Raw genomic sequence first — 13,603 nt, forward strand, 5'->3', positions numbered from 1 at the left:
AAAAAAAAAAAAAAAAAAAAAAAAACTCGTCTGAACTTGGTAGGTACTAGTACCCACACTTCCACACCCGTATTTATAAACAAGTTCTTCAGATCGTTCTGAGAATGTACTTGGGAAAAAACGTACTCAGAGGTAAGCACGTTCTGAGCCCGTTCAAAATAGAATGGTATTTATAAACAATTCCGATAAGGGATAAGACCGGTTTTACCTAAGATGATGCTAAGCGTGTGATACTCGTTGGCAACACTGTAATTTTACCCGGGATTTGTCAAAACAAGTATTTTCATTTGGAATGATAACATGTTGAATGCACTAGTTTCCCACGGATCACTGGAGTTAAGCAACGTTGCGCGTGGTTAGTACCTGGATGGTGACCATCTGACCTCTAAACCTACCTACCTTGAATTTTTGATCATTTATCGTGTGATTTTCAGTTCTAACTAGGTGCGTTTTTGTTTTTGTTTTTTTTCTTTTCATATATACATTTTTTTTTCTTTAAATATGGATGAATTTGATCAATTTTTGGGTCACTATCGTGAAGATGTGTATGTAGGTACTACTTGGCTCAGGCTCCAAGAGATACCTACTTGCGAGATCCAGAAGAATACATGATTTTTTTTTTACTAGGTACATCAAGAAAAACATTAAAGTAAATAATAGAATGTTCAGTAAAAATTCTCAAAACAGCTAAATTCACACATCTGTGTTAAGTTACCACATCATTTTCCACTTGCCAAGAACATCTCAGAATGGCCTATCTCAGCCCTGTTCAATTTTTTTTTTACTAGGTACATCAAGAAAAACATTAAAGTAAATAATAGAATGTTCAGTAAAAATTCTCAAAACAGCTAAATTCACACAAAAATCACAGATTTTTTTTTTTTTTAATTTACCTATGTATTATGCACAATTATAAAGAACAACTACTTATGTTAGTTACTTTCCAAAAATCTCCATATGGATTTTTTTTCCCCCGTTTTTTTTTATATACAGGGTGGTTCGTGATTTGCGAACCACGCTTATATCTCAGAAACGGCTGGGAATTAAGGAATGAAATAAAGGGCGTTTAATTCTCAATTCATCAGAAAACAATATTCATCCATAATAAGTACCTACATAGGTATATATATACAGGGTGGTTCGTGATTTGCGAACCACGCTTATATCTCAGAAACGGCTGGGAATTAAGGAATGAAATAAAGGGCATCGGCAGTTATCTGTGCGAAATTTGTTGCACGTCAATATCATGACCCCAGAATAAGTATACTTACCGACTGAACTATCGTACAAAGTAGGAGATAACTCAATGAGTGGGGGGCTGTGACAGAAAACTCATCCATTTAGTGGAAATACCCAGTTCACTTATTTAAAAGATGTGACAACTTTATTGAGTTTACCCACTAAACGAATAATAGCTAATAGCTACCTACCTACTACCCCAGATAACAGTAGATTCTTTTAGTTATTTATTCAGAGACAAGATTCAGAATTCTGTTGGCTCTTCCAGACCTCCACTCAACATTTTCAGTTTCTATTAGGGTTGCCAACCGTACGTTATTTCCCGGAACAATCCGTATTTTTGTCAAAAATCAAATGTTCCGCCGGAACACACCTTTGTTTTGGTTTCTAAAGAACATTGTCTATTAATTACTTTTTGTTTGAAAGGTTAAAGTTAAGGGTTGCTGAGAACTCATGCTGTAAAGTTGGACCCTGTGTTATTCTCTCTATAAACTTTGAATTTAGTGTCTCATAACCATTATAATGTCAGGATCATATAAATATTGTGTTGTACCTAAATGTACTAGTACTACAGTGGCTACCCCTGATAAACTTTTTATTCATGTGCCCAAAGATGTAAAACAGAGAAAGGCTTGGTTAACAGCCATGAGACGAGCAGATCCCTTGTCAAACAAAACCACAGCATTTGTTTGTGAAGAGCACTTTAATGTAAGTACCTAAATATACATGCATCCCAAATAGGTACCTATATTTAAAAGTCAAAATGACAACAGACCGGTCTGTGAGACCTTAGTCTGTCAGACGAGATGGTTGGCATAAGGTTCGTTTTCTTAACGGCTAGCTTTCTCCTATTCTTCTCTCTTCAATTGTGAGACGATAAGACCTCTATCTCAAGGTGCCTCCACAATTTTATATGCTAGAAAAGAACTTGCTCTATAACTGATGAACACAATACATGCGGGATAACGGCTCAGTACCTATAGGCTCAAGCCCTTATCACAATGGCTACTTGCTCTATAACTGATGAACACAATACATGCGGGATAACGGCTCAGTACCTATAGGCTCAAGCCCTTATCACAATGGCTGCATTGGCTCAGCTCTAACCGTCAGCTGGCTCAGTCAAAATATAGTTTTTAAGTATACTAAGTGAAAAAGTCCCCAGAATTACTAAAAGGATTTCATATACCTAATCTGGAAGATGTTAGCAGGGCTGCACTTATAAAAAAGAGCTATTTTTACTCCATTCTAACCTCAAAACTTTGGAATGATCTAAATATTATAAAAAAAATTGTTTTTTTTTTTCTTTTTTTTTTTTTAAGGTCTTTTTCTTATTTGACAAAATACCTATTATACATTCCTAAAGAAAAAGAAGTTTGATAGTTCTATTTTTTTTATGTAGGTAAGTATGTAACTTTAAAAACTTGATTGTCTCTGTTAATCTTTCAGCTGGAACAGGATATGGAGAACTACATTAGATTCCAAATCATGAAAGAAGGTCCAATCAGATTACATCCAGGAGTAATACCTCACAAATTTAAATGCCAACAGTCACAAACAACAGCTCATATTAAAGCTCCAAGGCAGTCATCCCTGAAAAGGAAACATCAGGCTATGGTCCAAGATCTTCTTAGCCAACCTCAACCATGTACTTCTTCCACCCCAGATTTTGATGAAGAACTACCTGAATCTGATTTCATTGATGAAGTCCAAGTTGGAGAAGATCCTATTTTAAGTAGTGATGAAGATTATGCCAGTATAATGGAAGTCAAAGAAGTTGTTGCAACTGCCAAGAAAAGTACTGACACCCATCACCTGGTAAAATTTAACACTCTCAGTGCCCACACTAAAATGAAGAGTTTACCCTCAGGCCCCAAATAGATCCCCTGTCAGTTATTTTTAACTGCTGGGCCCAAATGGATAATTTCTGTCAGTTATTTTTAACTGCCGGGGCCAGAATGGATAATTTCCGTAATTTTAGCAGTTGATTTCAACTGACAGGGGCCAGATTGAATAATTTTGTTTGTTGATTTTTATTTGTGTATTTTTATGTATGTTTGTTTTTATCAGTTACTTTCCTTATCCTAGGTATAGGAAGGAAAGTAATGTAATCGGGTCAAATTTTCGATGGTCTGGATGGTCAGTTTTTAGTGCCAAAACACATTTTGAAGTCCCTAGAGCCTACATCCAATGTTTCAGCCTTTGGTCTATGTGTGTGTCTGTCTGTAAACAAAATATCTCAAGAACTGTAAGAGCTAGAGATTTGAAATTTGGCATGCAGCTGTCAAATGTGACAAGGATGCAACACAAAACTTTTGGTTAAAATCAGTGCAATGCTTGCCGGCATTTCGGCCGCTTTTTGGTACAATTCAATAATAATATAATAAGACTAATAAGTTAGTCTTATTATAAAAATAAAATCAAAACTCCTATGATTCATACATAAAAAATTACATTTTCTTGTTTTTGATCCCATTTCTTTATTTCTCAAGATATATTCATGAAAAAAAATGTCAATGATTCCTCAAGTGCCCCAGATTTCAATTCCCATGCTTAAAGCATTGCAGAGGCAGTTAAAAACATAATAATACAAATTGACTAGTGCCCCGTCAATTTGGAAATTTTGTTTGGTCTCTGTAGCACCACAGCAGCAAAGTTGAGAATAGACATGAACTGTGTGACACACAACACCATTTACACATACTGATTACTGATATCAGATATACTTTTTTATGTTGTGGCAACCACACAGTATATTACCCATAATTCTGTTTGATTTAATTCCAGAGAACAACTAAACAGTGCAAAAAGTTGCTGCAAAACATGAAGACAGAGAGGAAAAATTATTATGACACTGGGAATATGGGAGGTAAATATTCATCATTGACTCATTCTTTTCTGAAATTATTCTAGGACAATATGAAATTGAAAATTTCAGAGGTCGTTTATGATTTATTTTGAAATTGTACAGTAATAGGTACATAAGATGGAAAATGGAGTGACAGAGTGAGTAGGAAAGTGGGGGTCTGAACTCCGAACCCACTTCCTCCTGATTTGATGAGCCTTCTACCTTCCAGTTATTTTTCCATTTGAAAATGGCTACTTATTATTTTTTGTATCATCTTGTTTATTCCAGACCTCCATCTCAGTACGAGTCTCCAACCCACCAACTCAGGTAAGAGAGAAAACAATCAGTAGGTAGGTAATAACCTAGAATGGAGTGGGTATATTGTACATAGGTAGGGAATATCAAGCATCAAATGAATTGTTGAATAATAAATACATACATACCTGTACTGGGTTTTGAGGTTGAGGAAGACACCTATGAGCTTATGAAAAGCGCAGGAGAGAGCTGGAAGACAGAGGAGAAAGTAAATCCTCTTCTGATAACGTCCGAACTCCCCCAACTTGAGTAAAACATCGTCATAGGCCATGGAGTTCCTGAGAAACAAAACAAATACAATACAATAATTCAAATCAAATGGGAATAATTGGCAATAAAATTATTTTCTACGAGAAGCGTCGGAGTGTAAAAACAACCTTCTTGAAATAGCACTTCGCTCTTTTCAAAGGAGAGATAAATACCTAATACCTTCTTAGGTACCTACACTAAACTTACTGGCAGTACTGCCACAGAAAATTTAATTTAACAAGTTTCCATTTTTTTTGATCGACAAAACTCTCAGAACTTACATTTTTTTTTATAAATGGTATACGTGCCATCTACCTAGTATTCACATGTTTTGCGGTAGATTTTGCTTTATGCGTTATCTTGATCCTTCGATGTTTTTGTCTATTCTAATTTAAAATTTACTGCCAGTTTTTAGTGCAAAGTGTCATATTGATCTGAAAATTGTAGATGAAGCTGAGAAAAAACGAAATCGTTCTGTATGTCTAACCATCTAATAACAACACACGAACTCCAACCATTGGATAATGGCGGTGTTCAGATAGTTTGAGCATTTCTGGATGAAGAACTAATGACATAGTTCTGGCAACACACGGGGACAGAGTGTTGACCAAAAGGAAATTCGGCAAAGTCTTCAATGGTGTGTGGGACAGATGCATGTCTATGAGTAACATCAAATCAGGATTCAGTGCGACTGGAATTTATCCTTACAACCCCGAGGTCATTCCCCCTGAAGTATTTGCTCCATCTTCAGTTACAGAACTTCCTGATCTTGAGCGCGAGGGAAATGACGATCCAGACAATCCTGAAGAAATATGCAGCTCATCCACACCTGAACTATGTAGCTTAGGTAATCTTATTAACAGCTTAGGTAATCCTCTTGTTTTTAATTCAGGTGAAATAAAGTATCAAATAAATCATTGAATTTTTTAAATTAATTTATTTGTTTTAATTTAAATTCTACCATTTTTTTTTATATCGGTAGGTACTCGTACACTCTTTACAGAGCACAAAGGTGTCCTATAATTAGACAAGAGTGGCATATATATTGAAATTTAAAAGAATATGGTAGGTACCTCATTTCAATTTCAAAAGGTGATTCGAAACCTTTCTTTACTAAATTTACCACTGAGCATTATCGATTTCAAAGAATTACACACTGCACACAGCATCCCATCCAGATACCAGGAATATAACTTTTTCTCTACATATATTAGCAGGATTATTGTTGTGGCCGAGTAAATTTGATTTTGTGATTGTAAAACCGAGAACCTCTGTAATTCTGTATTTCTAATTTCAGATAGAGTGGACAGAGTTGAAACTATCAGTGTCAAAACAGACCCAGAAGATATGATTGATATTCATGATGATGTGAAGGAAAGAATTGAACGAATGTACGGAATGAATAAAGAAGAATTAACCAAGGTAAGTCCTGTGATTTGAGATTTTTTTTTTTTTTTTTTTTTTTTTTTTTATCAAAAAGATCTGTTTGGTTAGACTCTCTTATCCTCAGTAATGTCGCTTACCTACTTGATATTTCCGAATAAGCTCTGATCAAATAAGAATTCCATGGGGTGAGGAAGGAAAAATAGGTGAAGACTTGTTGTTTTGTGTGTGAAATATTGTTATCCCTCCCGAGTTCATCCTTGTAGTTATTACTGAATGAACTAGTTCCTAGTTTAGTGGACCCCTAGGGGTGCAATGGTCCTACATACTGGACTCCGCACACAGGAATTTCATCAGAAAAGACCCCCATTTCAATGTAATGTAGTGGACCCCTTAATGACTCATGAAACCTTACACTGCATTTACACTCTTGATAAAGGCCTGATGTAAAATATAATTATTATGGATTTTTCGTGATTATGATGTACGTAATACGTAAACACGCAGGTTTCAAAGATCAATAGAAAGTTTAACAAAAGTATAAGGCGTACGAGTTTCTATGTGTATGTATGTGCACCACGTGATTAACGCAAATATTATTACATACTAGCCGAAATCCTTAAGGCATGGCCGTTCATGTCACTCATCCATTTAGTGGTCTTTCTCGGCGTAGCTTAACAAAAACGAACCGGAAAGTAGCCTATAACCTTTCACGGGAGTGCAAGCGCAATAAGTTCACAGAGTTCCGGTCACTGTTTTTGCTGAAGGAAAAAAGTACATACCTACTTAGGTACCTATACAGGGTTTTGCATTAATCGATGTCCACCCGTAAATGGCGAATACTACAGGTCAAGGGTTACAAAAAGTTCCCCAACCACTTTTTCGAAATCTCCAGAATAACAGAGATATCCGCCATTTTGTGTTTTTTTCAGGTACCCCGACCTTGCTCCAATCATTTGACCATGGTACAAAATGTGTTAAAGCTAGAAGAAAACTAGTAAGATGTGTAGATAGAAGACAATATTACCTCTCTTTTAAGACCAATTTCATTTTCAAAAGTTAAGATCCGTTCACACTATGGCGGATATCTCCGTTATTCTGGAGATTTCGAAGAAGGGGTCGGGGAACTTTTTGTAGCCCTTGACCTGTAGTATTCGCCATTTTCGGGTGGACATCGATTAATGCAGCACCCTGTATAGTCTTATACATAATATGTATAGGAAATAATACTATGTATTAGCTACTCAATATGGTTCCACAAAGTGTTTAGGGCACCCCCTCGAAAATCATTATTCAAATCCTTCCTTTCGCTTCAGTACAATCAAACCTACATATTATACTCTGTTTCCCTAAAGAAAATAAAACGCTGAACAGGTAGATAGGTGGGTATACGTATGCACGGTTTATTTAGTGCCTACGTACCTACCCATTATACTTACAAGATTGATTAGCCTAGTCAGGTAACGCTGCGCTGCACGATGCCAGTATGCAGACTGCTTAGTAAACTCTCGCTGGATTAAGCTTAACGAACGAAGCAAGTTCCAAGTTTTAACGCGACAATTTTACTCATGTTTATTTCACCACATTTGTCCGACGCATTTCTCCGATATTAATAAAATTTGGCAGATTTGTTCAATACACGAAGGAAATTTTACTGTGGCCCCATCAGACGTTTGGGGCCTTTCTTAAGTGAGTTCTACAGTTGAATGAACCATAGGCTATTTTATTTCTAAATTAAGTGTAATGTAGTAAGTTGGTGGTTAGCTATTGTAGGCAAATTTGAGTAAATTTCGTATGATTCGGGACTCGACATTTGTGACAAGCATTCATGATTTCATGCTTAACCCTATGATTTTTTTTCTTTTTTAACAACGGTGATTAAAATATATTTGAGAGTTACGTAGACATCACTTCCACTGTAATTTCTACTTAACATAACTAGAAAATACATAGGTAGGTAATTAAAAAAAAAAGCTGAGCCCGTCCCTCCAGAATTTAAGACTGGAGCCCGTTCTCCCTTTATTCCTTTTAATGTTTCCTAATAACTACCAATATAGTACTGAAGTCACCCATCCAATTTTTGACCTTGCTTGGCGTAGCTTAACATAGGTGACGCTAAAACCGATCTTAAATGATCAACTGAAGTGTTATTTAAAACTTTCTCGCTTTGAGTTCATAGGTCGTCGCAACAAATTTCAAGATCAGAGCTCATTTGTGTGAGAAAATGTGATGTATTAGCTGCTCAATATGGTTCCACAAAGTGTTTAGGGCACCCCTCGAAAATCATTATTCAAATCCTTCCTTTCGCTTCAGTACAATCAAACCTACATATTATACTCTGTTTCCTTAAAGAAAATAAAACGCTGAACAGGTAGATAGGTGGGTATACGTATGCACGGTTTATTTAGTGCCTACGTACCTACCCATTATACTTACTAGTGTAAAGAAGAATGAAATTACCATGCAAAGGTCTATTATCCCATTGACCTTTTGATTAGGTGCAACTTGTTTGTTGTTTGCTTTACCTCTCAGGTAGGTATACACCTACTTATTTTAGGTATTATTTGTATTTATTGCTCTATTTTTCTTCTAAACATCACAATACATTCTTGTCACTGATGTAAATAAATGAGAGAATGTGACCTTTCTAATAAACTGTTGGCATAATGGGATTTTTTAGTTTAGTTTATTTATGTCTTTATAAGGCGACAGTATCTATAAATAAGTTGGGTAAATTACCTCTGTCTACCTACCGATGAGTACCTACTTACTTAGGTATAGGTAAAGGGTAGACTTACCGGATATATTTATAAAATAAAATTTCTATTCTGTTATTTTTCCTCAAATTTATTTTAAAGGTAAATTACCTCTGTCTACCTACCGATGAGTACCTACTTAGGTATAGGTAAAGGGTAGACTTACCGGATATATTTATAAAATAAAATTTCTATTCTGTTATTTTTCCTCAAATTTATTTTAAAATCGGAAAAAAACAATGAAACACACAGGTAAATTCAAACAAATGGGAAGACCTATCTCAGCAGGATAAACAAGGTATAACAAGGTATATTCTATTCTACCCAGGTACCTATTAGGTATATCGAAAGTTATTAAGTACCAAGTACCTAATAGGTACTCCGTATAGTAGGTAGGTATTCTACCCAGGTACCTATTAGGTATATCGAAAGTTATTAAGTACCAAGTACCTAATAGGTACTCCGTATAGTAGGTAGGTACTTACTGTATATTTGACCACAAAGATAAACGAGTGACCACGGGGCTATGTTACCGCCGTGTTAGTTTCATGGTTAGCAAACTCTTAACTTTAACACAATATTATATTATCACCTCTGCTGGAATCGGTGCGCAACACTACAAGTACTCAACTGACACTATGATGCCAATAGCACGTGGCCTGATAATAAACTCGAGTACTGATGTGGTGAATTTACTCAAGCAACCGTTTTCTCCCGATACGCAAGAATTAATATTAGAGGGGGCAACCACGTGGTTGACTACTCACCGCTCGAATCGTACGATTCACTTCACATTTAATTCATGAGTTGAGAAACTACACGGTCCGTGATGGTACAGAGTCGGCAGAGTAATGATGAGACACAGACACATGACACACATGTATGTATTGTAGCGTGGGGTGATGGGGTCATGGTGTGATGTAGGAAGCGACTGCGTGGTATGTACCGTGTGTATGAGCTTTACCCTTCTGTCACTAGAGCGCAGGTAATGTTACGTAGCCTAGGCATAACGGAGTCCCGACTCTCGACCATAGCCTAGTCCTAGTGAATAACCATGCTTAGCTCCAACCATAGTACCGACCCTCGCAGACAGAAGAAATTGAGCCTAGTACGTAAGTTTCTTTTTTCTTGCGATGGTTTTGTATACTTACCGATGAGGTACCTATATTTTTGATAACATTTCAACCTCAAAATTTTCAAGCGTAGGTACCTATCCAAATAAGCAGGAGGTTCCAGGCTCCGTTGTGTGCCCTAATTCACTAAAGTATGGAAAAGTATCTTACAAGTGTAATAGCCAATGGAAAAGCAGAATTTTGAATTTGGACGCATCATATCGAAATATGGAATATTGTAAATACTTTTCCATACTTTGGTGATTTAGGGCACTGGACAGCCTGGTCCAAGTCCAAGAGTTCTAGACTAGGATCAAAGCTGTGTCTATGGTCGCCGTTGTGGTCTAATAGATCCCCCCAAAAAATACCACTTCGTGGCATAAAAAAGACCCCGCCAAGTCGTTCCTCCCAAAATAAATCAAGTGCCCACAAAAAAGTTACCTACCGGATTAACTGCTTGAACTATATATAAACTATAACTATATTTTAAATCAAACTGTGGAACTCCCTTTTTTTTGTCCAAAATCCAAAAGTACATTATAATTACCTACCTATATTCACATGTTTTGCGGTAGATTTTTGCTTTAGCGTTTCTTGAACTTCGATGTTTTTTTCTATTCTAATTTAAAATTTACTGCCTTTTTAGTGCAAAGTGTCATATTGATCTGAAAATTGTAGATGAAGCTGAGAAAAACGAAATCGTTCTGTACTGTCTACCATCTAATACAACACACGAACTCCAACCATTGGATAAAGCGGTGTTCAGATAATTTGAGCATTTCTGGGATGAAGAACTAATGAAGTTCTGGCAACACCACGGGGACAGAGTGTTGACCAAAAGGAAATTCGGCAAAGTCTTCAATGGTGTGTGGGACAGATGCATGTCTATGAGTAACAATTCAGTGCGACTAGACTTTATCCTTACAACCCCGAGGTCATTCCCCCTGAAGTATTTGCTCCATCTTCAGTTACAGAACTTCCTGATCTTGAGCGCGAGGGAAAAGGAAATTCGGCAAAGTCTTCAATGGTGTGTGGGACAGATGCATGTCTATGAGTAACATCAAATCAGGATTCAGTGCGACTGGAATTTATCCTTACAACCCCGAGGTCATTCCCCCTGAAGTATTTGCTCCATCTTCAGTTACAGAACTTCCTGATCTTGAGCGCGAGGGAAATGACGATCCAGACAATCCTGAAGAAATATGCAGCTCATCCACACCTGAACTATGTAGCTTAGGTAATCTTATTAACAGCTTAGGTAATCCTCTTGTTTTTAATTCAGGTGAAATAAAGTATCAAATAAATCATTGAATTTTTTAAATTAATTTATTTGTTTTAATTTAAATTCTACCATTTTTTTTATATCGGTAGGTACTCGTACACTCTTTACAGAGCACAAAGGTGTCCTATAATTAGACAAGAGTGGCATATATATTGAAATTTAAAAGAATATGGTAGGTACCTCATTTCAATTTCAAAAGGTGATTCGAAACCTTTCTTTACTAAATTTACCACTGAGCATTATCGATTTCAAAGAATTACACACTGCACACAGCATCCCATCCAGATACCAGGAATATAACTTTTTCTCTACATATATTAGCAGAATTATTGTTGTGGCCGAGTAAATTTGATTTTGTGATTGTAAAACCGAGAACCTCTGTAATTCTGTATTTCTAATTTCAGATAGAGTGGACAGAGTTGAAACTATCAGTGTCAAAACAGACCCAGAAGATATGATTGATATTCATGATGATGTGAAGGAAAGAATTGAACGAATGTACGGAATGAATAAAGAAGAATTAACCAAGGTAAGTCCTGTGATTTGAGATTTTTTTTTTTTTTTTTTTTTCGTTGTACTCAGAATACAAGAGGTTTTTTAAGCAAGATTGATTAGCCTAGTCAGGTAACGCTGCGCTGCACGATGCCAGTATGCAGACTGCTTAGTAAACTCTCGCTGGATTAAGCTTAACGAACGAAGCAAGTTCCAAGTTTTAACGCGACAATTTTACTCATGTTTATTTCACCACATTTGTCCGACGCATTTCTCCGATATTAATAAAATTTGGCAGATTTGTTCAATACACGAAGGAAATTTTACTGTGGCCCCATCAGACGTTTGGGGCCTTTCTTAAGTGAGTTCTACAGTTGAATGAACCATAGGCTATTTTATTTCTAAATTAAGTGTAATGTAGTAAGTTGGTGGTTAGCTATTGTAGGCAAATTTGAGTAAATTTCGTATGATTCGGGACTCGACATTTGTGACAAGCATTCATGATTTCATGCTTAACCCTATGATTTTTTTTCTTTTTTAACAACGGTGATTAAAATATATTTGAGAGTTACGTAGACATCACTTCCACTGTAATTTCTACTTAACATAACTAGAAAATACATAGGTAGGTAATTAAAAAAAAAAGCTGAGCCCGTCCCTCCAGAATTTAAGACTGGAGCCCGTTCTCCCTTTATTCCTTTTAATGTTTCCTAATAACTACCAATATAGTACTGAAGTCACCCATCCAATTTTTGACCTTGCTTGGCGTAGCTTAACATAGGTGACGCTAAAACCGATCTTAAATGATCAACTGAAGTGTTATTTAAAACTTTCTCGCTTTGAGTTCATAGGTCGTCGCAACAAATTTCAAGATCAGAGCTCATTTGTGTGAGAAAATGTGAAAAAAATCCCCCCCCAAAACCAGTTTTTTGGTTTACTGGAAAAAATTTGCACCGCCATTTTCGTGTTCCTGGTAAAAAGATCTTTAATTTGATATATAGGTCGACCAGGTTTTGGCTTTTTGGTTTACTGGAAAAAATTTGCACCGCCATTTTCGTGTTCCTGGTAAAAAGATCTTTAATTTGATATATAGGTCGACCAGGTTTGGATAAGTCCTTCTATGGGGACAGACAGAGTGACGACACCGAAGCGAATACAATAGTCCGTCCCTTATACCTTTTTATTACTATTGTAATAATAAAGGAAGGACGGACTTAAAAATCTATTAATCTACTGTGTAGAAGACCATCGTTACCCATTAATAAATTGTAAGAAATAATTTTGTCTACACCAGACAAATTGTTTGACATACTTTGACCTTGGAGCAAGTAGCGTGTGTACACAACTAGTACTCTTATAAACACCGTGGCCACTCCCACTAGAACAACTCGGTCCCTCATCAAGTACAACGAACGGGACTCTCATTCTCATTGTGAGTTCTCAACTCTGTTGAGTATTCTCAGTATAACAACCACCATTGCCTTGTTCAGGTCATGTTAATAATTTCGAGAGGTTTTTATATCCTCCTAACTAACAGCTAGTAGTCTAATCTGTAGTGTGGAATGTGTGACGCTTAACTCTTTGTGTGCTTGGTACGGACGCTGTTATTATGGAGTCCTCCGTGCAACATTTCCTGGAGCCTGATCCTGTGATTTTCCTGGAAACGCCCAAGAGGAAGCCTTGTGCCCTACGTGCAGGTCACCGCTATCTGTTCAGTAAGAAGAACTGTTTCGATATTATCTTCTGGCGTTGCGAGAGATACTTCAAGGAGAAGTGCAAGGGTAGCATGGCCACGGCTGGGAATACTATAGTGAAGGCAATATCACACACATGTATACCGGATCCGTCACGCGTGGATATTATCACCGCACTGCATGCATGTAGACGTCGGGTCAGGGAAGATATTCACACACCCATCTCACGCATT

The 13,603-nt window shown here is 36.7% G+C and overlaps 1 protein-coding gene and 1 long non-coding RNA gene across 4 annotated transcripts; one reads left to right on the forward strand and one right to left on the reverse strand.

The window, feature by feature from the left end:
• The first annotated feature begins 1,618 nt into the window (after positions 1 to 1,618).
• LOC103506596 lies at positions 1,619 to 11,713 on the forward strand. 3 transcript variants are annotated; one of them, XM_026821622.1, is made up of 6 exons: positions 1,619 to 1,947; positions 2,689 to 3,057; positions 4,027 to 4,108; positions 4,376 to 4,414; positions 6,967 to 7,031; positions 11,589 to 11,713. In XM_026821622.1, the coding sequence occupies exons 1-6, from the start codon at positions 1,762 to 1,764 to the stop codon at positions 11,640 to 11,642; spliced, it is 795 nt and encodes a 264-aa protein (XP_026677423.1). In that variant the 5' UTR covers positions 1,619 to 1,761; the 3' UTR covers positions 11,643 to 11,713. The 3 variants fall into 3 exon arrangements, with proteins under 3 accessions (XP_026677423.1, XP_026677422.1, XP_026677424.1); XM_026821621.1 differs by lacking the exon at positions 11,589 to 11,713 and having other exon boundaries at positions 6,967 to 7,341; XM_026821623.1 differs by lacking the exons at positions 6,967 to 7,031; positions 11,589 to 11,713 and adding an exon at positions 5,953 to 6,077.
• Positions 4,533 to 9,551, reverse strand: LOC113466318. The gene is made up of 2 exons (XR_003390756.1): positions 9,276 to 9,551; positions 4,533 to 4,680 (listed from the first exon to the last, which is right to left on the reverse strand). It is a non-coding gene; the product is annotated as an uncharacterized LOC113466318 (long non-coding RNA).
• Positions 11,714 to 13,603: the final 1,890 nt, after the last annotated feature.

The sequence above is a fragment of the Diaphorina citri genome, unplaced genomic scaffold, assembly GCF_000475195.1.
Source record: "Diaphorina citri unplaced genomic scaffold, Diaci psyllid genome assembly version 1.1 scaffold249, whole genome shotgun sequence".
NCBI classification, from domain to species: domain Eukaryota; kingdom Metazoa; phylum Arthropoda; class Insecta; order Hemiptera; family Psyllidae; genus Diaphorina; species Diaphorina citri.